Raw genomic sequence first — 25,895 nt, 5'->3', positions numbered from 1 at the left:
GTTGCCTTGTATTTTTTCCGCCCCCGGAACTGGCATAGGGGAATAAAATTTCACCTTTATAATTGGGTGTGTGTCTTTGGTATCGTAACAAGATTGTGTCGTGGTTGCTTCGCGTGTGCTTCTTCGCAGACCCGATCCGCCACGGGGTATATCGCCCAAGCCCACCAACTACCTTGCAGACTGGGCTCTTCACCGCTCGCCATCGCGTTGTTGTTGCTGCTGTCGTTGCTGCTGCTGCTCGCCGCCCTGCGGCCTGTTGCCACTGTCGGCCCCCTCCTGGTCCTTTGCCATGACGTTTTCGAACTGCGACCATAGGGCCTCGACTGATGAGAACTCGTTGCCGACCTGCACGTCCCTCCCCCTCCCCCTTTACTGTCAGCCCCTGCTGCTGGTACTGCCGCTGCCGCTGTCGCATTTCTTGTCCCACCCGCGTACGTGCATGCGTGCGTGCGCGGGCGAGTAGGCGGGATGTAGGCAGGCTAGGAGAGGGTCAATAGACGCACCGCGATGACGGCCTCGAGGGACCGGTTCAGCTTATTGATGTTGGCGAGGACGTGCTCGAAGCTCTGTATCACAGGGGGAGCAAGATTCCCACCCCCCAGCCAAACGGTTAGTCAATTGGAATGGGCTGGGCGACGCCGGTCCGTCGTAATGTAGGCATAAGGAGAGGGGCGGCAGAGAAGAGACGCGCGGGACGACGAGGGGCGAAGAGTGGAAGGGGAAGGGGAAGCCAAGGTAGGCAAGCATACATACCATGGCAATGTCACCGATGAGCGCCTCGCGGTGCTGCTCAAAGTACGTCGTCGTCGTCGTCGTCGTCGTCGTCCGATCGCGCGCTCCCGACGGCGCCGCGTCCATGGCGGTGGAGGCGGAGCGCTGGTGGGATGACGCCATGGAGGGAGGGCACAAGAGGGAAAACAATGTAGAGGACGGACGAATGATCCGGAGGGCGGATTGACTGAGATTGACAGAGCCCGATGCTGGCTGGCTGCCTTGGCAGGTTCGTGGATGGCTGGCTACGCTGTGTTGCGTCGTCGACGTTTTCGCGACTTTCTAGGTACAGTGTGGTCCCTCCCCCCTCTCACCCCGCGTCGCGACGGCCATGACGCGCCGCGGGCCGCCTGCTAGGTTGAGCTCTCCGCTGCTGGTGGGCCCTGCGGTGGCGGCTCTTCTTGGGCTGGTGGGGGTGGAACTCAAGGCTCCTCTGAAACATGATCTCAAGTTCACCATGGCCACCAGCATCCATTCATGCACAGAAAGCCAGCCAGGTTAGTCCAGTACACATGTACAGTAGTACGCTTTCATATTCTACCAGTAAGAAGCCACACCCATCATCACGAATTCCATGCAGCCAAGTCGGCCGCTTGTCCAATACACCTTCCCTGTCCAACGCCGTCGCAGTTCCCCTCCCCCGAAGCCCGCCTGGCCCCCTCCTCATTCGTCATTTGTACAAGAGTAAGTCATCATAGCCGTCTAATGACCTGTCGCAGCCCCTCTTCCCACCCTTTGCTCCCTCATCGTCCGTATCGGTTCTCCGGATGGCGCTCGTACTCGTGGGGCCGGAGCCCCCTGGCCATCATCTCCCGGGGATCCCTAGGATCGCGCGGGTCACGGCTGTCTCGGAGCGACAGCTCTCGCGGGTCCGGTCCTGGGTACGCCTGCCCAGGAGCCGGCGGTGGAGGTCCGCGTGCGTCATACACACCCGGTGTGTAACTCCTGCCCTGCTCCCTTGGGTCTCGCGGTCCGACAGGTCCTGGTGTCGAGACATACCGAGGGTATGCCTGTGCTGGCGGGGGCACTTGTTCCGGTCCTCGAGAAGCGGGTGGTCCGTAGCGGTGCTGCGGGGGCTGAGAGCCGGCCCCGTACATCGATGCGCCGCGCTCGTCCCGCATGCTCATGGGGTGAGGTTGTTGAGGCGGCGGCGCGGCAGACCATGCTGGCGCCGGCGTCGACGGTTTCGGCGTGCTGGACGGATGTTGTGGCCATGACTGCTGGGGCGGAGGAGCTTGAGACTTGGTGGCCTGCGTCGGCCACCCAGTTGCTTGCTGCATCGCCGGCGGCGGCGGTTGCTGCTGCTGATGGCCCTGCTGCGGCCATGCATTGTCACGCCCGCCCTGGGGCATCTCACGACCCCGTGGGACGGGTTGGTGTACTGCATATTGTGGCGGCGGAGGCGATCCCGCGTGGGGCACTTGACCACCACCTCCGTATGCCGTGGGATAGCCACTCTGTGGCGGATATTGGCCCTGGCCTGGCTGTCCGGGGGGTGGATAGCGCTGTGACGTCTGGGGCGAGTTGGTGCCACTGCTGTGGTGCCCTGGCTGTGGCTGATATGGATGCTGTCTATAATATTCCCTCTCCGAAGCGGCTGAACCCATTGGCGGTGGGGGGTTGGGAGACCCTCCGTACGTCGGCTTTAACGGAGGCATGCTTGGGCCGCCGGATGGTGTTCGCCCATAGGGAGAGTATTGTGGCTCTGGCTCGCGGCGCATTTGCGATGGCGGCGCCGGCCCAGGTGGAGGGCGACCCATGCCTTGCGGTGGCGGTGTCGCCGAGTGTCCAGCGGTGCTCGCAACATCGCTGACTCTCTTCGCCGTGGGCGGTGGATCGTCATTTAGCAGAGACATAATGTTGGACGTCTTACGTGGTTCTGGTGGTCGGCTCGGAGGCGCTGCTGGAGGCGCAACGCCATATGGCTCCGGGCCGGGCCCAGGGGGTTGCCTTTGCTGGAGTGACGAGGCCGGCCTGCCGGGGTTGGGGCCCATAGGCGGCGACTGAGCAGCGCCAAGCTCGCCCATCATGCCCCGAGCAGCATGGACAGCCTGCTGCTGCATAGAAGGGGGATACGGCTGCCCAGCAGCAGATCGAGACGGCTCCTGAGATGGGGGTCTAGCCAGCGACAGGGGCTCCCTTGGGCCACCCCCGAGGCTCGACTGCTGGCGGTGACCGTACGGGTCGTAGTGGCGCTGGGCAGCGAGCTCGGCCTCTTGCTGCGTCATCCTCATGGCCTGGCGCTCCGACTGGCGCTGGAGCTCTCTCTCTATTTCTCGCTCCCGTTCCCTCTGCTGCATCTCCATCTTCTGTCGTTCCATCATCGCCTCCTGATGCGCTGCTGGGAGGGGCTGCGCAGCCGCAAGCGGTCGTTGTTCGCGAAGCTCTGGTACCGCAGAGCTCCCAGCCTTCTGAGGGAGTTGGGCCCGCTGTTGTTGTTGTTGTTGTTGTTGAGCCGGTGGAGCAGGCTCGCGTTCGCGCTCAGGGAAACCGAAAGGCTGTAGCGGCGCACGGAGGGGGCGATTGCCGGGGGACATGGCTTGCGATGCCGGAGGTGCGGCGGCGGCAGCGGCGGCGGCGGGGTGTTGCTGCATAGCAATCGGCTGCTGCCCGGGCTGGGGTCCAGGTTGCGCAAGAGCTTGCTGGGCAGGAGCCTGTGCAATCGGCACTCCATATCCCGGGAACCCTTGGGGTCGAGCCTGTTGAGGCTGAACATCCATCTTCGCCTGTGAGGGCTCTCCATGACCGTCCACTCCGGGTGCAACCGCCAGAGGTCTGGATGTGCCAGGGACGGTTGTTGTGTTCTCGAACCTCCTGCCTCGCCCTCCAGCGGTTGGTTGTGGCGGATCAGGTCGCTTCTCACCGCGCATTCGTTTGGCATCCGCCTCCTGGACTATTGCTTCCCACTCAGGCTTTCCCTGGTCCTTTTGCCGAACAAAGTAATTCTTCACCTATAGAGAGTTAGATTGACGGTTGTAGCGGGAACGAAGGACTACTGCCACTTACCATGACGGCCGTCTTGGAACCCATATGGGCGGCGATAGCTGCATAGTCCGACCCGAAAGCCCGCAATAAATGCGGAAAGTCGTTCGCCTCTGACACGCTCCAGTAGCTTGAGGCCTGCGTGGTCGTCTTGCGCTCAGATTGGGGTTGAGCCAGGTGGAAGGAAGTCATGGACGGCTGCTGCGGCGGTGGCGGCGGTTCCGGCCGCAACGATGGCGCTGCCATGACTTCGGCGATGGATGACGCGGCAAGGGGCTTCGGCCGCTCAGCAGCTTGCACGGGCTGTTGCTGCTGCTGCACTGGAAACGGGGGCTGAATGCCAGCATGGGCCGGCGGCTGCTCGAACGCAGCAGGCGCACGGTTCGGTTCTGCCGGAGCTGGCGTCGGAGCCTCAATGTTGGGCGGCACGCGCGAGCTGGATCGCGAGCGCCCGCGCGCAGACGACGGTGTGGCCGCAGCGGCGAGGTTCTGGCCCGCCTTCGCGCCCTTGGCCTCCTTGTCTTTGGCAGCCTTACGCCTGCCTTTTCTGCCGTCCACCTTCTCGCCTTGTTCTGCCCTCGCCGCGGCCGATGCCCCGCGGCGACCAGGAGTCCCAGCGGGAGTCGCATTCTCGCTGTCGGTCGCCGGCTGCTCGAAACCCCAAGTGGGCGCCGCGGCGCGTCGTGGTCGCCTCCGTTCCCCGTTGTCCCCAGTGTCCTGTGTCTCTTCCCCATCCTGCTCTGCATTTCCAAGCTCCGACACCAATGCACTAGATCGTTGCTTGCCTCGGCCACCCTTCTTGCGTCGTCTTGGCTGCTTCTTGAGTTTCTCCTTAAGGTTCAACTCCTTCTTCATCAGGTAATAATACTGTATGCAAGCGCGGAAGTCACGGTTTGGAACGGCGTCGGCGATTCGGCCCCACTGCTTGGGGAACTCCAAATATGCCTTCTCAAAGAGCTCCGCCTCCTCTGCCGTGAAGTTGTTGACCGGGGGCAACACCTGCCAAGCCGAAACAAGGCGTTCCACAGGCGTGTATCCTGAGCGATCCGTGTACTGTGCCTTTGCCCGCTGCTCGGCATCCCAGTACATGTCGGGGATCACAGCTTCCTTCTCGCTGCGGTACTTTTCTTTTTGGGCCCGAAGCTCTCGCTCCTTGCGCTCCTCGTCTTCGCGCATGGATGCCTGCAACACGCGTTCCAAATCGCGCTCAGAGGCAAATCTTCTGGCGCCGCGTCCCTCTGGCTTCGGGACGGGTTCGGGAGTCGCGGTACCAGGGACCTCAGGCACGGGGGCTGCAACGGAGAACTTGTCTCGACTCTTGACGGCGATGGGGTCGCTGGACAGGGTGAAGTGGAGGTACTGAACATAATTGTCCTCGTATGCCTTTTGTGCTTTGATCTGCTCTTCCTTCTCCTGAATATGTATCTTATCCAGATGTTTGGCCACGAAATTGTCAACAACAGGATCGGAGTCGAGTGTGGCGAGAAAATCTTCGTCCTTGGACCAATCCTGGCCAGTGAAGTAGTTCGGAAGACTATCGATCGGCGGCGTCTTCATGTACCTGCGCACCGTTTCGACATCCACGAATGCCTCGTCCTCGGATTCGGTCTCGTCATCGTCCTCGTCCGGGATTTGCGACGGAGTACTCGGGGGCTTCGACCCGACACCCGTCGTTTCCGATGGAACGGACCGTCGCGAAAGTTCAGCGGACCCGGCACCAACGTCATTCGTTGACGGCGCTGGACCAACACTGCTTCCCTTTGCCTCCGCATCCGCCTTGGTCTCGGCCGAAGATATTTGCGGTACTTCAGGTGCTGGTGCATCGGCGCTTGGGACGTCGATATCCATTGCATCTGTCGTTGGTTGAGGCTCGGGAGCCTCTGTAAGCTCAGGCACCTTGGCCAGCGTGTCGGACGAAGTCGGCTCCTCCTTTTTCGAACCCGGCGCCATCGTCTCGTTGTCGGCTTTGGGTTTAGGAGGCAACTGCTCGCTTGGTTTGACTTCAGCAACACGGATTTCTTCGGGAATCGCACCAAGCATCTCGGTCAAGCCCTCGCTTTTGCTAAGCAACTCGGCCATCGCACCGTGGGACATGGCCGCGTATCGTGCCACCACGCCGCGGGGGAGGCTTGGCTTGGGAAGTTTGCTGAGCTCGGCCTCGGTCTTTTGTATCTCCATATCGAAGTAATCGGCCATGTCGTCATCGTCCGACTCGGAGTCGTGTTCTTGCACCGGCGGTTTCTTGGCAGGTACTGCGAATCGTACAACTGGGACAGTCGGCATTCTTCGACGTCGCTTCGGTGCCTCCACGGGCTGTTGTTTGCTCGGCTTTTCTGGCTCCGCGACTTTGCCATTGGGAAATTTGGACAAGGATCGAAAAGCAGGAGAATTGCCGGCAGAGGCGGATTTTGCGCCTGGGTCTCTGTAATCGCCCTGGTCCCGAGTTTCGGGCTCGAACTTAACGATCTCTCCAGGTTCAGCGCTGTAGTGAGACCGAGACCTGTCTTCAAAACCCGATGGCCTAGAGTCCGCTTTGGCATCGCTACTCCGAGGTCGACTCTGCTCAGTATGGTCGATTTGAGAGCTTTCGCGACGTACAGAAGCCGGTCCAGTCTGCGAAAAGGTCTGCGGTCTGGCACTCTGTGGCGATTGCGGGCCCTTTTTGAGGTTGGGGTTGGCCCACTGCTTGCTACCCGAATGAGATTGCTGCGCCCGCGGCCCGACAGGTATCTGAGCCGCATCGTGAACCGACTTTCGGGACAGTCCAGTCGGAAGGACAGAGTCGTGGCCGGCGGAGACAGGTCGCTCGCTGTACGCACGCGGAGCGGTCGGAGGAGGTTTGCCGGTGGCTGAAGAAGCCGCCGGGGCGTCACTCCCGCTGGCACTACGACTGGGCACGGACCCAAACGCCGGTGCCGAAGGTGCAACGGGTGGGGGTGACACGTCGCGGACCTGTGAGGGTTCCTGGGAGATGGACGGCCGCGCTTCCTTCTTGGGCCGTATCAAGTCGCGCTCGCCCCTTTCTCGTTCGTCGCGAGGGTCTCGTCGCGCATCGGCTTCGGGAGGATATCTGTCGCCACGGTCCCGCTCGTCTCGATCTCGGCCCCATCGCCCTTCCTGAGATCGGCTCCGAGGGTAGCGATCACCTCGCTCATCATATGGGGTACGACCGCGGCCTCTGTCCGAGGACCAATCGCCCCTACCGCCTCTACCGCCGCGACCACGCATGAAACTCCCGCCACGCCCAAAGGGAGGCATCCCAAACTGTGGATCCGAGGACGTAGAGCCTGCAGAAGGCGGACCGCCGTCCCGTGACCCGCGTCGGGACCTGTCGGCGTCGGCAATGGCGGACCCATCTCGGTCTCGGTCTCTGAAGTCGCGAGCTGGCGACCGCGCTCGGCCAAGAGGAGAGCGTCGGGATCGAAATTCTCTGGTCTCTCTCCAGTCGCGGTCACGATCTCGGTCTCGATCTCGGTCGCGGTCTCGATCTCTGTCTCGGTCACGGTCTCGACTCCTCTCGTCGCGATACCTGTCTCGGTAATCCATGTCCCTCTCTCGACCGCGATCCCGAGACTCATCTCTCGCGGGCCAGGCTCGTCCACGACCGCGGCCCCTTCCGCCTCTGAAGTCGCCGGCAAAACCTCCGCCGCGAGGGCCGCTGGGAGCATCGACGAGCGCCTTAGGCCCGCGCGGGGGCTCTCGGCCGAAGGAATCGCGGCTCTGAAAGCCCGGCGCGTTTGGTCGCGATTCGGCTGAAGAGCGCCGCCTGTCTCCATCGCCATACTGCGAGTTCCTGTCGAAACGGTCCGGCGAACGATCTCTAGGAGACCTCGACCGGCGGTCGGGTTCGTACCTGGAGTACCTGGACGCCCTGAGGGGTGAAATGTTGTGAGCAAGATATGCACCAGGGCCGGGCGGCTCCCAGCCAGTCCCGAAGAATCCCGCGCGCTGACCGCGGCCGCGCCCACCGCGGTGGTTACGGCCTTGACCACGGCTGCGAGGAGTTCGATGCATGGCAAGAGTTAGGAAGCCAGGCTGGAGAATACGTACATAACGTATGGCGGGCAGGAGCCCAACACTCGATGCGCAGGTGGCTATGGTCCCATCCGGGAAGGGGAATGAGGGAGACGTGGACGTAGGAGGTCAGAATGAACAAGGTAAGAAAAGGTTTGAGGCCCGGCGTTTGACCCTCGGCAATTATGAACGAGGCCGTGCAGTGGCGCGCCCCGTGAAGAGCAGGCAACCAGCAGGTGACGGCGGCGGCACCCCCAGGGACGTCCAAAAGGGCTGTAAACTGCCTCGACGGCGAGGTCTCGCGTGCTTCAAGGCCGGGCGGGTCGCCAAGCTGGCACAGGGGCCCAAGGCAATGAATACTGAGAGTGAGGGTGAATGGGATGGGGTGCAGGATTGAAGGTTGAGGTGGTCCTGCCGGCCGTCAGCCCTTCAAAATACGCCCGGATCGCGTGGCGCTTGGTTGGATTGGGTCAGGCCAAACTGCCGCCGCGCGCTAGGCTGTTTTGGGCGGGGTGGCCGCTGGGCCTCGACGTTTGGTTCCATTTGGTTTTTGGGGGGAGAAGAGGAGGGGCATCAATCATCACTTGACGATGCCTTCAACTTCGGTCTACTCGGACGGCAAGGAAGGGTTTGGATGCGATGCACAGCGGCGTCATGCGGAAAGAGACTTGGAAGTCGCGAGGGAACATAGTCTGCTCACGGTTTCGAAGATGGCGTGCATTGTAAGCCTTCCCCCGTGTTTCCGTTATTCATATTTGCAGTTGGCTCACTGCCTTGACTGCAGCGACGTTCGTGCGAGGCGTGCTGTTGGTGCTACGTACTACCCGACGCCAGGTTACCTTAGTACCTGATAAGTTAGTGCCTCCCTTCGTGCCTCTATGTACGTGCCTTGGTACGGGGGTTCATGGCTACCAGTGTGCTGCTGCCGCTGCCGTTGCCGCTGCCGCTGCCAGGGCCACCAATTGAACTGGCAGCGGTAGCGCATGCAAGCCGCCAAACGGGGGCGCCTCGGGCAGCCCAGCGCACGCACATGCACCAACAGAAACCTTGAGGCGGTCCCATCGCTTCTATGACAAACGCAACCTTGAAAGTCCGAGCATCAGTAGCTGGTGCCCCCAGGTGGGCCGCTCATCAGGCTGCAGCCAGTTCCCTGCACCCCCAGACCTAAGCGCTGCGTGTCAGTACAAGATGAGCCCCTAGATGTACTATACGGTCCCATCGCTCGTTCCATCCAGGCTCGCTCCCCGGTCGCGGGCTTCCCAACGGGAATCTGCCTGCTGCAGGCAAGGCCGGGCCGTGGGTACTTTGTACCTCTTTAGACAAACGTCCGGCTACTGAGGCGAAGCGATGCGACCGAGACGATGGAAGCCCGGATTGATTCACCTGCAGTACCGTGTACAGTATACCTGCCCCCGATCCGCCGCCTCCGCCGCCCGCCGCCGCCGCCGGCTCCGTACTAGGTAGTGGCTGCGTGGGCGCGCCATTCTAGTGGCCACCCGAGCCCGCTGGGCGAGCCGCCGGCGCGTCCCAAGGTTAGACACGGAACGGGGCATTGGATGGACGGCACGAAAACTCCCAAAGGTCGGTCCATCGACGACTACGACGGTGTCATTCACAATCGTTCCACTTTACTGTTTTATCATTGTGACAGCGCCGTATCGGTCAAATCTTCGGTTCCTGGCACGTGCTAATCTTCTCATCACGGCTTGATATAATACGAACCTTTCAGCCATTTTTCTTGACCCGGCTCGAGGCGTCGCCAAAAAAAAAATCGCCAGCGGAAACGGGCAAGGGGAAAAAAAACTTGCGACCGCGCCTCTCATAAACCCTTCCCTGCGTGGCTATGGCCAGCAACTCCGACGGCGCCGTTCTCACGGGGGCCAAAGATGCCGTCCTAGTCAAGTCGGAGGCCATGCCTGCGGGGTCGCAGCAGGTCGAGGAGCTCGATTTCAACAAGCTCAAGGGCCCCGTCACCGCCGAGGACCTCCTCGAGGGCATGCGCCACATGGGCTTCCAGGCCTCGTCCATGGCTGAGGCGATACGTATCATCAACGACATGGTGAGTGCTGCCCACACCGATCATGGCGCGTCGTAGGTTCGTTGGCTGAGTTGAGCCATCATCAAAAAACTAGCGGGCGTGGAGGGATCCCGAGACGGGAGACAAGACCACAATCTTCCTCGGCTACACGTCCAACCTGATATCGTCGGGCCTCCGAGGCGTCCTGCGCTGGCTGGTCGAGCACAAGCACGTCTCGTGCATCGTCACCACGGCAGGCGGCATAGAGGAGGACTTCATCAAGTGCCTCGGCCACACGTACATGAGCTCCTTCAGCGCCGTGGGCGCCGACCTGCGCAAAAAGGGCCTCAACCGCATCGGCAACCTCCTCGTGCCCAACGCCAACTACTGCGCCTTCGAGGACTGGGTCGTGCCCATCCTGGACAAGATGCTCGAGGAGCAGGAGGCCAGCAAGGGCACCGACAACGAGATCAACTGGACGCCCTCCAAGGTCATCCACCGCCTCGGCAAGGAGATCAACGACGAGCGCTCCGTCTACTACTGGGCCTACAAGAATGACATCCCCGTCTTCTGCCCCGCCCTCACCGATGGCAGCCTCGGCGACATGCTCTACTTTCATACCTTCAAGGCGTCGCCGCTGCAGCTCAAGATCGACATTGTCGAGGACATCCGCCGTATCAACACCATCGCGATCCGCGCCAAGCGGGCGGGCATGATTATCCTCGGCGGCGGCCTGGTTAAGCACCACATTTGCAACGCGTGCTTGATGCGCAACGGCGCCGAGTCGGCCGTCTACATCAACACGGCGCAGGAGTTTGACGGGAGCGACGCGGGGGCGAGGCCCGACGAGGCCGTATCGTGGGGCAAGATCAAGATTGGGGCCGACAACGTCAAGGCATGTCTTTTTCCTTTCCGCAGCACGGGTGTTCGCTTTCGGGACTAACTTTGCTGCAGGTCTATCTTGAAGCCACCGCCTGCTTCCCGTTTATTGTTGCCAACACGTTTGCCAAGGACATATAGACGCATCACCAAACTCCATGACGACTGAATGAAGACGATTCAAACTTGTAAAAGCGGAAGCACCCGAGCTTGTCGTTGTGATGCGTTGGTCGCGTTGTCGTCCATTCCCTACATGTCTCCTACCATGGTCTTGAAGGCCGCCAGTGCCTGCTCCCAGTCACTCGCGCCGTCGCCCTCGGCCCACAAGCCGACTCTCTCGATGCCCTCCAGGTCCGCAGTCATGTGTGCCGCGTCCGTCGTTCCATCGAGCACCGTCATGCTCTCCAAGCCGAGGATCAACGAGTAGTACGCGGCTACGCCATCCACGCCGGCGCTTTGCGCGACGAACCCCACCGGCATGCTCTGCACGAGCATCCTGTTGGCGCCAATGGTCCAAAAGGCCTGGAACACGATGCCCTTCTCACGGCAGTAGGCTCTCATGTCCGCCTCGTAGCCCGTCTGGCCGTAGAAGCGGTTCTGCACGACCGCCGGCTTGACCGACGCGCGCGCGTAGATGGCATCAAGGATGGCCAGGGTCGTATTGGAGATGCCAAGGTGACGGATGCGGTGCGGTGCATACGACTCAAGCGTTTTCCACACCGTCAGCGTCTCGTCCACGGTGTCCATGGGCGAGTGCAGCACGAGGCTGTCGAGATACGGCTCCTGGCCCTTGAGCGTAAAGCTTCTGAGGGACGACTGGACGGACTGGTGCACCTTGTCGACGAGAGGCGCGTCGAGGTCATACGGGGTGATGTGGTTCTGGCCCCCGGGCGACGTAAACTTGGTTTGAACCTGGACACCTCGTTAGAGATGCACACGTAGCCACGAGTATGAGAGTGAGGAGTCGGGAACGGGGCCGGCCGCCTACAAAGAGGTCGTCTCGCCTGACGATGCCCTCAGAAACAGCGCGCCTAACGCCCTCGCCGACGCCGCGCTCGTCGTAGTGCTTGGGCTGCGCGGCCGTATCGACCCCGCGAAAGCCGGCCTTGAGCGCGGCGTAGACAAGGTCGGCGGTGCGATCCTTCTTCCAGGCCGTGCCGTAGACGAGCCTGGGGATGGTCGATGACGAGGCGCTGCCGCCGAGGGGCAGGTCCTTGGCGAGGCGCGAGGCCTGCGCGCCGATGGCGGCGGCTACGGGCGGAGCCATGATGGCGATTGGCTACTGTGAGTTCAGATGGACCTAGTTGAATTTCTACTATTTGGCTATAGTGTGTGATGCTGGGTTCTGGAAGGAGGCCGGCGTGGGGCGGGGATGATGCTGGGGTTGAATGGACGTTGGGATGGGGATGCTGGTGGTCACTCAGTGTTCAAATACCAGTGCCTCCAGTGACACAGACGTCTTGCCACTACAGTATATTTGATCATTGATGGTGTCTTAGTCATGCCCATCTAACACCCTCACTCAGAACAAATCTTTGTCGTCTACCTTGAACAGTCAGTAGACCTTGTGAGATGAAATTCATCCAGTTGTGTTTGTGGTTGGCTTTATTTGCAGACTTCCAGCTTGGTCGATTCAATTGAGTCAGGCGATTGCTCCACAGCCTCCCACGCCAACTCGACTCACCTGCCCTTCCAAACCTGTTCCTTCATTCGTGATATCTCTTTTTAGGATAGTAATACTGAAATCAAGGGCAGCCGTCCTCACACATCTCATGTCTGCCATACGAGTATGTCGTCGCGGACTTGACGTGCTTCTGCCTCCAGCGTGCGATGACATGTCGTCAGGCCCCATGCGAACGGAATCTGCTGGTCGTCAGACGAAAATCAACTTACATACTAACGTTACCTACCACAGAAGAGATGGGCTACCTAACTAAGTACGTACTGTAGCATCCACAGTTGCCTGTAGCTAAAGCCCGTATACTTGCAGAGCCCACGACCAACTCACAAGAAAGAGCCTCAACAGCCGCACGTATGCCAGCTACTGCGCTTCCCTCGACCCGAAACGAATACGTCAACAGCAGAGAGCTTGCAAGCCCTATAAGTCGTCCCCGCAAATCACCCAGCGCCGTACAGAGCAACCTACCTTTTGCAGCCTTAGTACGAAAGAGCCAGACTCATCTGATTCCCAATGAAGAAAACTTGGTATGTAACGTTGAACAACTCATGACGTCGACGCCACCGCGCGCGACTGTGTGTTCCCCTCCCCTCCCCCTCCCCCTCCCCCTCCCGTCCGTCCAATTTTACCCCACCATCTATCTGCTCAGGAAGGGCAGAAAAAAAGTCTGAGCCCCTCACTGCTCCAGCTTTTTTATCCCCCCCCTCCCATTCGACGACCGACCGTCCGGACAGGTTCACCCTCGCCGCACCCGGCGCCGCCTCATAGCTGCTTCCCCCCGAATGCCGTATGGAGAACGCCAGGGTGAGAAAAGAGCGGGTAATAAAAGCAAAAGAGCCACGCCGAACGGCAGTTGATTTGTTGATCCAAAGATCCTCGGCCCGGCACGGGAAGAAGCCGAGAGACCCAAATGCAGAATTTCGCGAATCGCGCATGTACGGCGGTCAGTGCGAGATAACACTGGAACTCCGAATCGCATCCAAGCCCATCACCTTCGTCGACGCTGAAGAACACGCCCATGTGGGAGGAAAGCCACCCGCGCCAATGATACGGCGTGCCGGCCGCCGGTGTCAGTGCATGCATGTCAGGACCGGGAGTGCTTGCTTCTAAAAGAATGAGCAAGTAAGAAACGCGCGCAGAAAGGCTGGCGGGCGCTTCGTGGCTTTCGCGCGGCTCGTCATTCCATTAGCCGACGGATGCCCTTTTGGTCCGCGACGGCAATAACTCACCGGGGCAACACGAGTTAAAGCCTCCCTCCCCGTGACAAACAACACGATAGATTCGAAGAGCTTTCGACACTCTGCTTTTGAGAGAGACCGCGACGCTACACGGAGCGAGCTGCAAGCTAGTACGTAGTAACAAGTTAGTGTACGTACGTAGCCATGAGCTTCTCCATCGCGGTCCCGCTCCACACAAACCGCCGACGCCTCCATCCCCTCCATCCCCTCCGTACTACTAGTGACAACGGTAACCAAATTAGTAGCTCGTGTCGGGATCGTAAAGCCATAAAAGCCGTCCGGCACCTTCTACCCCTCCAGAGCTTCACCGAGAGCAGATCTCCCTCCTCATTCATTCCTCATATACGCTCCCTACTCTTCAATTGCCGTCGCCCCTCCTCGCCCCCGTCTATTGACCGCTCCGCTCCGCCACAATGGCTTCTTCCGGCGCACCTCACACCCTGAAATGGGGCATCATGGCCACCGGCTGGATCGCCGAGGGTACGGCCTGACCTCCCGACCCATCCCCCAAACAAACCCATCACCGTCGGCCCGGGTGATGTCGCCGTCGCTGACAACCGCCCAGTTTTCTGCAAGGACCTCCTCACCGATCCTGCCTCGCGCGACGTCCACGATGTCCGCCATGAAATCGTCGCCGTCTCCTCCTCCAGCTCCGTCGACAAGGCCGCCGCCTTCGTCACCAAGATTGACGGTCCGGCATCGGCCAAGCTGTACGGCTCCTACGCCGGGCTTGTCGCCGACCCAAACGTCGACATCATCTACGTCGCCACCCCCCACAGCCACCACTTCCAGAACGCCATGCTGGCCCTCGACGCCGGCAAGAACGTCCTCTGCGAAAAGGCCCTCACCGTCAATGCCTCCCAGGCGCGGAAGCTGGTCGAAAAGGCCAGATCCAAGAACCTCTTCTTCATGGAGGCGGTCTGGACCCGCTACTTCCCCCTCAGCATCAAGATTCGTGACTTGATCAGCTCGGGCGAGATTGGTACCGTCTACAGGACCCTAGGTGAGTGTCAGCTGGCAGAACTCGCGTTGCACAACACGACAGCATGCTGACAGACGCAGCCGATCTGTCTTTCAACGAAAATAAGGATGGCCAAGACGGCACGGTGAACTTTCCTGACACGCATCGCATGGTCAACAAGGACCTCGCCGGAGGCGCTCTTCTGGATCTCGGCATCTACGCCCTGACTTGGGTGTTTCAGACCCTTTACCACGTCCAGCCGGAGAAGGACAAGGAGGCTCCCAAGGTCGTCGCTGCCATCAACAAGTACAAGACCGGCGCCGACGAGACCACTAGCATCATCTGCCAGTTCCCCGGCCACAGGAGCATGGGCGTCGCCACCACCTCCATCCTCGTCGCCAGCAGCCCCGACGACAACTCCACAGCTCCGGCAATCCGAATCCAAGGCTCCAAGGGCGAGATCCAAGTCACGCACCCCGCCTTCCGGCCGACCGAGTTCCGCGTCATCAAGAAGGGCAGGGAGGGTAAGGTCGACGTCGTCGAATGCCCCATCCCCAAGGACCCCAAGCGGGACTGGGGTCACGGCATGTTCTGGGAGGCCGACGAGTGCGCCCGTTGCGTGAGGGATGGCAAGAAGGAGAGCGCGACATTGCCGTGGTCTGAGAGCATTGTCATCATGGAGACAATGGAGGAGGTGTTGAAGCAGGGAAGTGTCGAGTACCCGGAGCTCATCACGACAGACGTGTACGACGCCAAGAGCCCACTCAACACCGGAAATCAGTAAAGAGCCAGTACATTGCACAAACCTGGAAGAGAGGAACGGGATGAGTATGGATCCGGTAGAGAGGCGGCGCATGAACGTCACCTTGTTGCATTCAATACTTTTATACATAGCACATACCGTCTTTGGCCTGAAGACGCAATGGGCAAATTCAGAAGCAGTCGTCGTCCCACCCTGTATAATATACGTTATGTACTTAATATGCATAAGCCCCGAAAGACTTTCATTTCGGCGGATCGGAGGGGTGTTGTTAATTGCCCCATGCATCTTCAACGCGGTTTGCTTGCTCGCCGCCGCGTTGACGCGCCGGCTGCCATGTCAAAAGTCCATGCGTTCGAGGAGCCGCTCGTCGACCCAACTGACTGGGCGACTCGGGCTGGCCGAATCTCGGGAGATTGGCAATGCATGGCCCTGGACCCCTGTAACGTCACTCAAAGCCACGGAATGTTCCTCGATCCCTGCGAAGAAACGGGGCCGAAGGAGGGGTGTTTGCGATCGCAACTCTGTCACACGCAGCAAGCCTTGTAGTCGGTACATTGCGCGAGGGCGCCCAAGTACAGGATACTTTGGCCCGTCAACCGACCGACCGTCCGCCCGAGGTCCCACAGGGCGGGAAGGGGGAAAGGGAGGGAGGGTTGGGGGTTTGTTTCGCGCGGGAGTGGCTCGCGTTCGTCCCGCCCAGGCCTGAGCTGCATGAAGCTCTGGGGTCGTGAGCGTTTGAACTTTGGGGACGGACAGGGATGGTGTCGTGGCGTGAACCATGCCGTGCGCCGTAGGATTCCGGTTTGCCTTTGCCAATCGCCCCCTTCCCCGTCACGGGTGGGCATTCTCGAGAGTCGGGCCTGAAGTCGGACTGGAAGTCAACCGCTCCATCATAGGGCTTCTACCCCCTGCCTCAACGGAGGGAGCGAGCGCGCACACGACGACCGCCGCTGACTGTCCACCTAGACGCCGTGCGAGCACGACCAAACCCGGAGAGTGACTGACGGGGCAAAGTGCCGGCCGCGACAGGCCCTTGATTCGCGCGTGCACTTGACATGGGCGCCGCCGTTTTGGCCTCGCTGTACGACGTCTCGTGTCCCGTGGCCCGTTTTAATGCCGCCGACTCGTACGTATACGTGTTTGTGCGTGTGCGTGTGTGCGTGTAAACTCACTCACAACACTCCTCCTCCCACACGTCGCGGCGTGTGGCTCGGAATCGCAGGCCCCGTTTCAATGCTGACTCGGCAAAAGGTTAAGTAGGACGATGGGATAGTTGCATGGTGTTTCGATCCCATCGTTGCGGAGCCCTGCTGGGTTCTGTTCTGCTGCCTCCGCTGGGGCTCCTGGGTCCCCCGCCCGTGTCTCCTGCTGGATCTGGTCTCCTGTCGGGTGGGTGACCTGCTGGGGCTGCTGGCTGGGTCACGCCTTCCGGTGGAGGTTCCGTGCTGCGCCCACCGTTCCTGCCCTGCCGTCACGAACGGTCTGGGCTCCGGGCAAGCGGGCCGGCCGTCTCCTTCCCGGCCAGGTTCCCTCGTTCCTGAGCCGCCTGGCCAGACGGCCGCTTGAGCACGCACCTGCCTGTTCACAAGTACTTCGTAGGTACGTACCCATGTGCCAGTAGGCAGGTACGTACATCCGCGGCGCGCCCAGCTTCACGTGACGCATTTTCAACCACACCTCTTGTCCCGAGAGCTTCACGCGCAGTCAAAGACGGCCCCCTTTTCGCATCCATTGATCCTCTTGAATCCGGATTGCGCCTATCCGTGGGCCTGGGAGACAGAGAGCGCGCGCCCTCCGATCCGGAGCACGAGCCAGATAGGCACGTCGCGCAAGGATTCCCGTGCCGGCGTGACCCTCTGCCGCGCATGGTTCGGCGCGTGTAATCTCAGGCGCTGCGATCCAACTTTATGCGACTGCCGGAATTTGTCGACACCCACCCCGGCTCCACCTTGTCCCTACCACCCATCCATCATCATCCATCAGGGACCCCGACACCAATCCATCCTGGCGCCCACCCTCCGCTGATGAACGTTCATGCAACCAGGTCACAGACGCATGCACGAAAGGCAGCCCGCTGTTCGAGCGAGCACCCCGAGAGCCAAGTAACTGCCCGGAAACCGCAGAAGGAAGCTCAGCCCATTTCCGGGGATTCCAAGACATCTCGACGTTCAGTCGAATACGTGGCCAGAGGTAACAGCCGCGGCCCACGTGTCTGGCATATGTGCTGCGAGGCCAGCACCACCCACCTACACACACCACCCCGTCCGGATCTACGGCGCGAGCATTGACCGGAGGCGGTTTCAATCGAAGCTTCCGAGGGGCCTCTGTCCATCTGCTCCGCGGAGGAGCGTCGTCGGAGCGGGACCATGAGCCAGCTAGACTTGGGCTCATCCGGGGACGGGCCGACCGGAGCGCAGCTTGACGCACAGCCTCGGCCTCCAATATCAAAGGCGCCCATGGTCTCTGAAGAAGGCCGGGGGATGTCCCAAGAGACTATGCAGCAGCCGAATAACCCTCCCGAGACAGCGGAGGCGTACGAGGACACGCACGTGCACAGCGTGTACGAGGCCATCGCGCCGCACTTTTCGGCCACGCGCCACAAGCCCTGGCCCCTCGTTGAGCGCTTCCTCCTCTCCCAGCCACCTGGCAGCATCGGCCTCGACGTCGGCTGCGGCAATGGCAAGTACCTGCCCGTCAACCCCTCGCTCTTCATCTTGGGCTCCGACCGCAGCGCCTCCCTCGTGCGCCTGGCCGCCGCCCGGCACTCCGGCGAGGTCGCCGTGGCCGACGGCCTCGCCCTGCCCTACCGCCCCGCCGCCGTGGACTTTGTCATCAGCATCGCCGTCGTCCACCACCTCTCCACGCGCCATCGTCGCCAGGAGGCCATCGCCGCGCTTCTTGCCTGCCTCCACCCGGGGCCCGGGGCCCGCGCCCTCATCTACGCCTGGGCCTTGGAGCAGAGCAGCAGCCGCCGCGGCTGGGACGAGTCGTCGCAGCAGGACACCTTGGTGCCTTGGGTCATGCGCAGAAAGGGCGAGCCCGACGCCACCTTCCAGCGCTACTATCACCTGTACCGCGAGGGTGAGCTGGACGAGGACGTGCGCGCCGCGGGCGGGACGTGCTGCGAGAGCGGCTACGAAAAGGACAACTGGTGGGTGATTTGTAGTAGATAGTAGTCGTCGTCTCTCTTGGATCAAAATAAAGAAAAACAAAGACATGATGCCGCGCCAGTCCACGTCAAGCGTCGGTCACTGCGCCGCCCCAAGGCAGCAAGAAGGTGGCGGCGGTCAGTAGCACAAGAGTACGTGCTTAGTTACCGCATTGCCGGAGAGGGACGCAGTGGCAATGGTTCGGACGTCACATCTTAATACCTGGGTTGGTACCTTACCTACCTTAGGTACTATAGTAGTATGGAGGGTGTTTGCCTAAACGGCACGCATAGGACATCACGGCTTGGTGCCCATGTCTCTCACTCTATGCCGCCCTGCCCCTCCCTCGGCCATGTCATAACATGCAAGATCATATTTGTCATTATCTATTCCGACGATCAAAGCCGCAAGCCCAAAGACCCCCAAACCCCCCACCCACCCCCGGCGACCAAGCAAGCCTAAGGTACCTATGGAGGGGGTGAATCGCCCTCCCATGATCGATCTAAGCGGTGTAACTGGCGCCGCAACCATTAGCCACCGCTGGCGACCGGTTCTATAGCCCATGAACCCCCCCATTCCCGCACCGCCCGCAGAGTTGCAAAACAAAAGTAATGTCAAAATGCCCAAAGCCCGGGACCATCATCCCTTTGTCGTGCGCCACCAACACCTTCTATCAGTACAAGATGGACTCGTAAACGTGCTCCTACCCGTGACCTCGCTCCAGCCCAGAATTTCGTCTTCTCGGGAGCCTTGTGGACCCTTTCGCTCGATGCATCGTGGACAAATGCGACATGAAAATCGTTGGCTCGCTCGCAATGGGAAAAAAACACAACCTCCAGTCCCGGTGTATTCCGCAGCCTCTTGCTTTCCCGTCTTCCCGTCTTCAAATCTATGACTCCGCAGACGCGGCGTCGGGTCCCTTGGGATTCATTCTATTCCGTGCCTGGTTCTCCCTCGCTCTTTCGCTGCCGAATGCTGAGGCGGATGGTGTCATCCAATTCGCCTTCTGTGGCTGTTCTCTCGTTGCATCATTTCTGGACTCGCTCGCCGTTTGGCCCTGGTGGGCTCTGGGGGAAGATAACCCGGCGCCGGCGGCAGGCTTGGCCCATGTTTCGGACCCGGGCCCGGGGCCGGACCTGGCCCCATTGGTCCGGATCGCGGGCGCTCGATAGGGGTTCCGTAGGGGCTGACACCCGTCGTGAGTTCGGCCAGGCTGGGCAGCGGGCCCGGGTTGCGAGGTTGCCCCTGAGTCTGGATGGGCGCGAGACCCGGACCAGACGTGTAGTAGAGCTCCCCGTGCTCCTGCGGCATTCCAGGAGGAAATCCTGGCCCAGGGGCTGCGGCCGGTGGTGGAGGCGGAGGGGGGGCCGGTGGTAAACTCTCGACTCGCTGGGGTTGTCCGACCCCTACCGGCATGACAGACAGCCCGGGGTTTCGCGCGTATATGGACCGCGGCGAGGGCGGCGTCAGGTGATGTCCGAGGCCTTCTTGGTGCTGGAAGTGGGCCGTGGGCCGTGGTCCTGCCGCTCGCGCCGTGTTTTCGACGTTGCCTGACGCCAGTGAGAACGGAACCACGCCGGCTCTGCGGGCCATGTCGACCTCTCCGAGCTGCCAGTGCATGGCCTCGGCCGCCCGCCATGGAACCTGCAACTCCTCGGCCACCTTGGCCCACATCTCTGCTTTGAACCTGTCACCATGTCAGCAAGCGTGTCGCGACGCTACGAAGCGAGCCTCCTTGCGTGGACGAGGAAGATGCCCGAACTACGTTACCTTTCGTACAGTCTTGCCAGCTTGTTCTTGCGCTCCTCGTCCCACTCGCTTCGCCGTTCAAGGTAGTTTTGATAGTGGAGTCGACAGCTTATGGCGCTGCGGCCGGGCAGCCGCTTGGAGACGTCCTCCCACTTCATGCCACTCCCCCTGAGCTCGATGATGAGGCTATCCTCCTCCTGTGACCATTTGCTCTGCTTTTTCACGGGCTGATCAGATGCTAGGGGAGGCATGTTGCGCCTGGCGTTGGGCATCGGGCCGGGCGCAGCAGGCGGCGCGACCTGCGCGGGCAGCTGCCCATGAACCGGAGCGGCAACCGTCGATGGCGGCACGAGGGCGGATCGAGGCTGTTGGGTATACGCGGAAGACTCATTTGAGTCGGAGCGCTTGAGCAAGGAGCCGATATCCACGTTGAAGACGTGACCCTGCCGTCTGCTGCCTGCGAGGCGTGACGGAACCGGGCCTGGGGCTGGGGCACAGGAGCCGCGGTGCAGGGCGACGTCGCCGCTGTTGGGAATGACGTCGAACAAGGGCTCCGCCCGCGGGAGGCAGAGCAGCGTCTGGCTCTTGAATTGGGCCAGCTCCGCGACTGGCTGCCAGGCGCGGCCTTGGCTGCTCTTGAACTTGGTTGGGGGGCAAACTGCGTTGTCCAAGCGACGCAGTGTAGCGAGACCCAGCAAATAGCTGCCTTGGTGTAGCGATGGGCGTATTTCCGGAGGATCACACGGCAGTCGGGTCCTCGTCTAGGTCCGGGCTCGCGTTGGGCCGGCGGGTGACTCCAGGTAAGCTCTCTCGAGTCGGCGAGACGTTTGGCGAAGATGAGAATGCGTGCGAGCTGGAGCTGGCCGGCTGAGTGCCTGCGCCTCTGAACTGGTATTCGGCAGCCCAGTTCGGGGCAGGTAGCAGAGGGAACCAGATGAGGGCAGGCGGAGGAGGAGGAGGAGGAGGAGAGAAGAAACGGAAGCGTTCTGGAGGTGTCTGTGTCTGGGGATGACCCAAGTAGACAACGGCTCCTGGAGTCGTGTTTGGAGGCCAGCTTGGGGTTGTGATTGGTCTCGGCCGGGCAGTCGTCAACCAATGGGCAGGAGATGAAGCAGAGTGAGCAGCGGCAACGGGCCAGTACGAGTACATTAAAAGGCCAGACCAGGTTCCCGCGAAGCAGACACAGACATCAGGTGGCGGCACAATGTCGAAGGGTTTGCAAGAGCCCCAGCCCCGGCAGACGAGGGACAACGTCAGAGGGGACGATAGGTATGTATACGAGCCGGCGAGCCAAGCCATGGACGGATGGATGGATGGACGAGGTGGGCTTGGGTACTGCGTGGGCCGTACGTATGGCTACCTACTACGAGCATGAGAGTATGGGGCACCAACGCCGACAGGGGTCCTTTGCCCACGGCGCAGGGACGAGGCGGACGTCCGGCCGAGAGGTTGCTGGTACTTGACGCTTCCTTGCGCGACGTCTTGCTCGAGGCGGCACGGCGACAGAGCGACGGCCGGGGGCAGGGGTCGGTCGGTCGAGGCGAAAAAGAAAGCAAAAAAGGGCCCCAGCAGGCTGGGTCTTTAGGTCTGGAGGGGCCCGGCTCGGCCTGGCAGGCATCGACGCACTTCATCGACGCCAGCGAGGGTGAACCGTGGGGGGGGGAGGGATGAGAGGAGGAGGAGGAGGGAGAGGCCGGGGGGGGCAGCATAACGAATGCCTCGCTGGCAGATGAGAAGAGCCAAGGTTGGCCTCTGGCGCCCGCCCGCCCTGCCTGCCCTGCTGGCATTGCTGGGATCGGGAGGGAGGCGCGTGAGTGAGCATGGAGGCACCTCAGGCAGCCCCAAGTATAGCAACGCATGGGTTTGGTGCGCCGATACAACGCCGCGTTGGCAAGGCCGGGCCGGACGTGAGCAGAGTGCGTGGGCCGGCATAGGGCTATCCAAGTTCAACAACCTTAGCTGCCTATGCATGATGAACGTCAAGCCAGAGCATGGAGAGACACGCATGATGAGGGGTGTGTGAGAAGAGCCCAGCAGGTTGGGGGTCCCTCTTCTCTTGCATCAAGAGGGAGGGAGTGGAGGGGCGTGGGCCGAAGGCTAGCAGTGAGTGAGTGAGTGAGTGAGCGGGCCCAGCCACGGGTCGGGTGCATCGTGGGCCACCGGCGTTGAACGCCCCTCGCTACCTCTCACCACCGACCGTTTGCGAGGCGCAAAAGGAGGGCCGGCCACCCCCCGTGGAATAAGCCGCGCGGTGCAGCAATGCGCTACGCTACGCTGTGCTCTCCTCTCCTCCTCTGCTCTCATGTGCTCTAACAATGTGCTGTGCTGTGCGTGTGTGTGCTGCGCTGTGCCATCCATGAATGTTGTGCGCCGCCGTGGCGAAGTGTGTGCGTCGGATTGGCGGCCGTTTGGCCGGGACGGGGCGCCGATGGAGATGGCTCGTCATAGGCCCTGGATGGCCCTGAGGGCGCCCTGGACGCCACCCAACAGCTGTCAGCGTGCCTGTCAGCCGCCTGGTCGCGGGCGCCTCCCATCTGGTGCCTGGCGTTTGTGTGTCCGGTGCCCCCCTGTTGCGTGTACATACATAGGTATGTACGTGCGTGTTGGAGCGGCTGGGGCTGTTGCTGGACATGACGGGATGATGGTTGTTGTGTGCTTGCGTTGTCGTGAAGCGCCGCCGGGAGGGGAGGGGACCGACCTCGAGTGCCCTGGGTAGTAAATGGAATGAATGCGAGCGTCCATGTCCCCCCCTGCCAGTGGGTTTTGATTGATGAAGACGGGCCCTCGGCACTCATGCGCGAGGATGTGAGGCCAAGGCTGGCGACCAAGTTGTAACGGACAGCGAGCGAGAGGGAAAAGTAAAAAGCAGAAATTATTAACGACGAGGGGAGGGATAATGCTCTGACCTGATTACCATCTCGCGGGTCGCTCATGCCTCATCAGTGTGGACAAAGTCAGTTGAGTTACGCTGCGTGCGAGGCCGGGCAGGACCCCGTCAGGTACCTGTCAGGCTTGTGCTGCAGACACGCCCCCCCTCCTCTCTTTTTTTGGTTCTCCACCCCTCTCCCGAAAATCCCCATCCCTCCCCTTCGTTCCTTCCTTCCATTCTTCCTTACCCAGACACCGGACAGCGACGACAGCGACCGCGGCAGTGGCAATCATCGTCCTGGCTAAGGTAGTACCTAGGTACGTAAATTAGCAGAAGCAACGGCCGCCAATCCTGGCCTCGATGAATTAATTCATCGTAATGGCCTGTACACGATGAGGTGCTTGGTTAGTAATTATTGGCTCTAAGGCATCTTGTTCGGTAGTCTCAATGTGCCCACTCGTACCGGTCCCATAATGCGCAAAGTAAGAACAGACAACGGCAAGGCAAAGGCTGGCTTGCATTTACATACTTGCTCTGTACCTACCCAAGTAGCTACTTACCTGGGAGGTACTACCTACAGGTAGGTCCTCAGGGAAGGCGGGCAGGGAACAAGGTGTTCACGCTCTCTCTCCAGCTGCTCCTGTGCTCGAGCCCGCCACTTCCAGGCGGTGCTGGCCTTATCCGCCACGGGGCGTTTGCTTTCTTTGGACGGGCCAAAACACCAACGCCAGCATCCGCACAAAGCACAACCGCCGGCGCACAGGCGTGGGAGAGGGTCGGCCCTCCCCAGCGCACGGGCACGAGACCTGCGCCCGTTCCGCTGAGCGGATCACGGCGGGCTTAGGGGGGCGCATGAGGATGAGGCCCTCGTAGGTACTGTACCGACAAGGCAATACTATGGAATGAGCCGCCTGCTGGGCCACGCCATGCGCTTCGGTGCTCACATCAGACATGCGTCGTATAATTCCTTCTGCGATCCTGATGTTGGGTCAAGGCAAGGTGGCCCCGCTGCAGCCGCAAACCCAGGCTTACTCTGACCCCGTCTCTGCGACGATTGCCCAGCCCGAATTGTTCAGACAGACAAACCAGAGCGCGCGCCGCGAGGTCCGGAGGGGGCATCCCGGCCCCTTACTTTGTACGTTAAGACGCCTCCAAGCTCGTCTGCGCGTCTTGTTTGGCGCGACCTTTGTGACAACTGGATGACTGAGGTTCCCACTCACTCCCCTTGTGCTCCATGCAAACGTTAGTAACGTGCGGACTGGTGCCGTTGGTTGCGCCGCGCCCGTCGACGACGAAGCACTCGTGGAGGGGTTGGCCTCGTACCGGGTACTTTGGACGTGTAAGTGGTCGTTGGCGACCCTCCACGGTCTGCCACCTGCCCCTCGAGATCCAGCCAAGGCCCCCAGCGGTACCTGGTACCAGCGCTTTGTCACGCACACGAGATGCGAAACAGGCAAGCGCTCGCCCACCACTCGCCCCGTCTGCGACTTCCAGATGCCAGACGAGCATGTTGTTGTTGCACGCGACTTACTCGTAGGCTCGGCCTTGGCGGTTCTGGTTGCACGACTCAACCCTTTTTTTTTCTTCTTCTTCTCAAACCGCCATACTAGTCTCTCTCCCGCGCTGTACAAAGTGTTGCATGCACAGTACTTAGGTACGCGCTGTGCAATCTTCAGCATCAACAAAGTCGTCTCTCCCAGACGCACACGTTTCGGTCGCGATTCCCAGCAGCCGATGACAAAGCGCGTGTCGGCTCCCTGGCGGCAGCCCCCTGGCCTCCACTCGCAATCCGCGCTGCAGCTGATCTTCGCAGTCGGCCCCTCCAACGCTCCAGTTTTTACCATCTCGGGCGCCGCCGCCAGGGCCAGGCCAGAGCCTCGCTCGCTCGGTTGCCAGCGCATGGCCACGAAGCCATGCATGCTCGTGTCTCCAGATGCCGTACCTCCTTGTGTCTGGCTGGCCACGCTCCATCGTCATCGCGCCGTGGAGGGCGACATGGCCACCAGCCTCGGGAGGGGGGGTGCAGGAGCTGCGATGTGTCTGTTGTGTGTGTCGCATGCACTTCCTTACAATGGAAGCCACGCAACAAGGCGCGATATGGAGGGGGGGAGAGGGCCTTTGATAGCAGGGTGAGATATTTGCCGGCCCATGAACACTAAGGCCCTGTCTCGCGACGCAAGGCATTGAAAGGTCCAGTCTGGCTTTACTGCGCCGAGCGAGTACGTATTACCAAGCACCTCACCCTGCCTGACGTCCAACGGAGGAAGGAGGGGTGTGCCTGGAATTGCGAGCCAAAAATCCTCGCGTCGCAGGTCTATTGATGCGTCTGGTCTAGCACTCTACTCGACACGAACCTTCTTCCCGGGCAGCGCCGAAAGGGGCCCCAGCACACGACGGAGCCGGCACCGACTCCCGTGCGTTCGCGTTTGAACTGCCCAGGAAAAGCTGCTGCCCCGGAAGAAAAGGAACTGCTACGTAGTAGTAGTAATGCCGTTGACCGGTCCTTGTGTGGGGCACGAACCCCCGACGGACTGCAGCGGACCAGTACCAAAGCGATGCGATGCGACACGATGCGATCCAGGACTTGCTCGGGGGGCGTGTCAGCGTCTGGACGGCAACGCGCGGCTGACCCTTCACCGCCGGGACGCTCCCTCGTCGGTCCATGGCCGCCGGAGATCTGGCCCGCACCATCTGCAGTTCCTGGCTGCTGTGGCACCGTTCCGGGCTGCTGCCGCATTGTCACCAGAAACGCCCACCCCGACGTTGTGTGTACTGTATGTGCATCATCCACCATGGCCGTCTGCTTCTGGCAGGCGCTGCGAGCA

General features: G+C 61.1%; 8 protein-coding genes across 8 annotated transcripts; 3 read left to right on the top strand and 5 right to left on the bottom strand.

The window, feature by feature from the left end:
• Nucleotides 1-189: 189 nt before the first annotated feature.
• On the bottom strand, nt 190-894 carry DAD1 (Dolichyl-diphosphooligosaccharide-protein glycosyltransferase subunit dad1; the record flags this gene model as incomplete). The annotated part of the gene is made up of 3 exons (XM_047987637.1): nt 190-345; nt 504-566; nt 754-894. The coding sequence occupies 3 exons, from the start codon at nt 892-894 to the stop codon at nt 190-192; spliced, it is 360 nt and encodes a 119-aa protein (XP_047843623.1).
• A 404-nt stretch (nt 895-1,298) lies between these two features.
• Nucleotides 1,299-8,152, bottom strand: JDV02_006259 (uncharacterized protein). Its single transcript, XM_047987636.1, has 3 exons — nt 7,804-8,152; nt 3,778-7,624; nt 1,299-3,722 (listed from the first exon to the last, which is right to left on the bottom strand). Coding segments are annotated over exons 1-3 (6,057 nt in total). The 5' UTR covers nt 7,806-8,152; the 3' UTR covers nt 1,299-1,514.
• A 1,027-nt stretch (nt 8,153-9,179) lies between these two features.
• DYS1 (Deoxyhypusine synthase) lies at nt 9,180-10,841 on the top strand. Its single transcript, XM_047987635.1, has 3 exons — nt 9,180-9,826; nt 9,900-10,679; nt 10,739-10,841. The coding sequence occupies exons 1-3, from the start codon at nt 9,611-9,613 to the stop codon at nt 10,802-10,804; spliced, it is 1,062 nt and encodes a 353-aa protein (XP_047843621.1). The 5' UTR covers nt 9,180-9,610; the 3' UTR covers nt 10,805-10,841.
• On the bottom strand, nt 10,692-12,069 carry JDV02_006257 (uncharacterized protein). Its single transcript, XM_047987634.1, has 2 exons — nt 11,652-12,069; nt 10,692-11,575 (listed from the first exon to the last, which is right to left on the bottom strand). Exons 1-2 carry the CDS (start codon nt 11,928-11,930, stop codon nt 10,913-10,915), a joined length of 942 nt encoding a protein of 313 aa, XP_047843620.1. The 5' UTR covers nt 11,931-12,069; the 3' UTR covers nt 10,692-10,912.
• Nucleotides 12,070-13,576: 1,507 nt separating this feature from the next.
• Nucleotides 13,577-15,563, top strand: XYD1 (D-xylose 1-dehydrogenase (NADP(+))). The gene is made up of 4 exons (XM_047987633.1): nt 13,577-13,689; nt 13,825-14,059; nt 14,145-14,582; nt 14,642-15,563. The coding sequence occupies exons 2-4, from the start codon at nt 13,993-13,995 to the stop codon at nt 15,322-15,324; spliced, it is 1,188 nt and encodes a 395-aa protein (XP_047843619.1). The 5' UTR covers nt 13,577-13,689; nt 13,825-13,992; the 3' UTR covers nt 15,325-15,563.
• Nucleotides 15,564-16,990: 1,427 nt separating this feature from the next.
• On the top strand, nt 16,991-18,712 carry TRM9 (tRNA (carboxymethyluridine(34)-5-O)-methyltransferase). Its single transcript, XM_047987632.1, has one exon. The coding sequence runs from the start codon at nt 17,670-17,672 to the stop codon at nt 18,474-18,476; it is 807 nt and encodes a 268-aa protein (XP_047843618.1). The 5' UTR covers nt 16,991-17,669; the 3' UTR covers nt 18,477-18,712.
• A 730-nt stretch (nt 18,713-19,442) lies between these two features.
• JDV02_006254 (uncharacterized protein) lies at nt 19,443-20,473 on the bottom strand (the record flags this gene model as incomplete). The annotated part of the gene is made up of 2 exons (XM_047987631.1): nt 19,443-20,139; nt 20,223-20,473. 2 exons carry the CDS (start codon nt 20,471-20,473, stop codon nt 19,443-19,445), a joined length of 948 nt encoding a protein of 315 aa, XP_047843617.1.
• Nucleotides 20,474-20,939: 466 nt separating this feature from the next.
• JDV02_006253 (uncharacterized protein) lies at nt 20,940-21,500 on the bottom strand (the record flags this gene model as incomplete). The annotated part of the gene is made up of 1 exon (XM_047987630.1): nt 20,940-21,500. The coding sequence occupies one exon, from the start codon at nt 21,498-21,500 to the stop codon at nt 20,940-20,942; it is 561 nt and encodes a 186-aa protein (XP_047843616.1).
• Between the last annotated feature and the right edge of the window lie 4,395 nt (nt 21,501-25,895).

This window comes from Purpureocillium takamizusanense, chromosome 5 (assembly GCF_022605165.1).
Source record: "Purpureocillium takamizusanense chromosome 5, complete sequence".
Lineage (NCBI taxonomy): Eukaryota > Fungi > Ascomycota > Sordariomycetes > Hypocreales > Ophiocordycipitaceae > Purpureocillium > Purpureocillium takamizusanense.
This window is presented reverse-complemented; position numbering and strand designations above follow the sequence as displayed.

Bases quoted from the DNA above. Each gene is read 5' to 3' on its own strand.
- TRM9 (XM_047987632.1), top strand. From the start codon at position 17,670: ATGAGCCAGCTAGACTTGGGCTCATCCGGGGACGGGCCGACCGGAGCG.
- XYD1 (XM_047987633.1), top strand. From the start codon at position 13,993: ATGGCTTCTTCCGGCGCACCTCACACCCTGAAATGGGGCATCATGGCC. The intron at 14,060-14,144 runs GTACGGCCTGAC...ACAACCGCCCAG, and splicing joins CACCGGCTGGATCGCCGAGG to TTTTCTGCAAGGACCTCCTC. The intron at 14,583-14,641 runs GTGAGTGTCAGC...TGACAGACGCAG, and splicing joins TACCGTCTACAGGACCCTAG to CCGATCTGTCTTTCAACGAA.
- JDV02_006259 (XM_047987636.1), bottom strand. The intron at 3,723-3,777 runs GTAAGTGGCAGT...AACTCTCTATAG, and splicing joins GTTCCAAGACGGCCGTCATG to GTGAAGAATTACTTTGTTCG.
- DYS1 (XM_047987635.1), top strand. From the start codon at position 9,611: ATGGCCAGCAACTCCGACGGCGCCGTTCTCACGGGGGCCAAAGATGCC. The intron at 9,827-9,899 runs GTGAGTGCTGCC...TCAAAAAACTAG, and splicing joins TACGTATCATCAACGACATG to CGGGCGTGGAGGGATCCCGA. The intron at 10,680-10,738 runs GCATGTCTTTTT...ACTTTGCTGCAG, and splicing joins TTGGGGCCGACAACGTCAAG to GTCTATCTTGAAGCCACCGC.
- JDV02_006257 (XM_047987634.1), bottom strand. From the start codon at position 11,930: ATGGCTCCGCCCGTAGCCGCCGCCATCGGCGCGCAGGCCTCGCGCCTC. The intron at 11,576-11,651 runs GTAGGCGGCCGG...CGAGGTGTCCAG, and splicing joins TCAGGCGAGACGACCTCTTT to GTTCAAACCAAGTTTACGTC.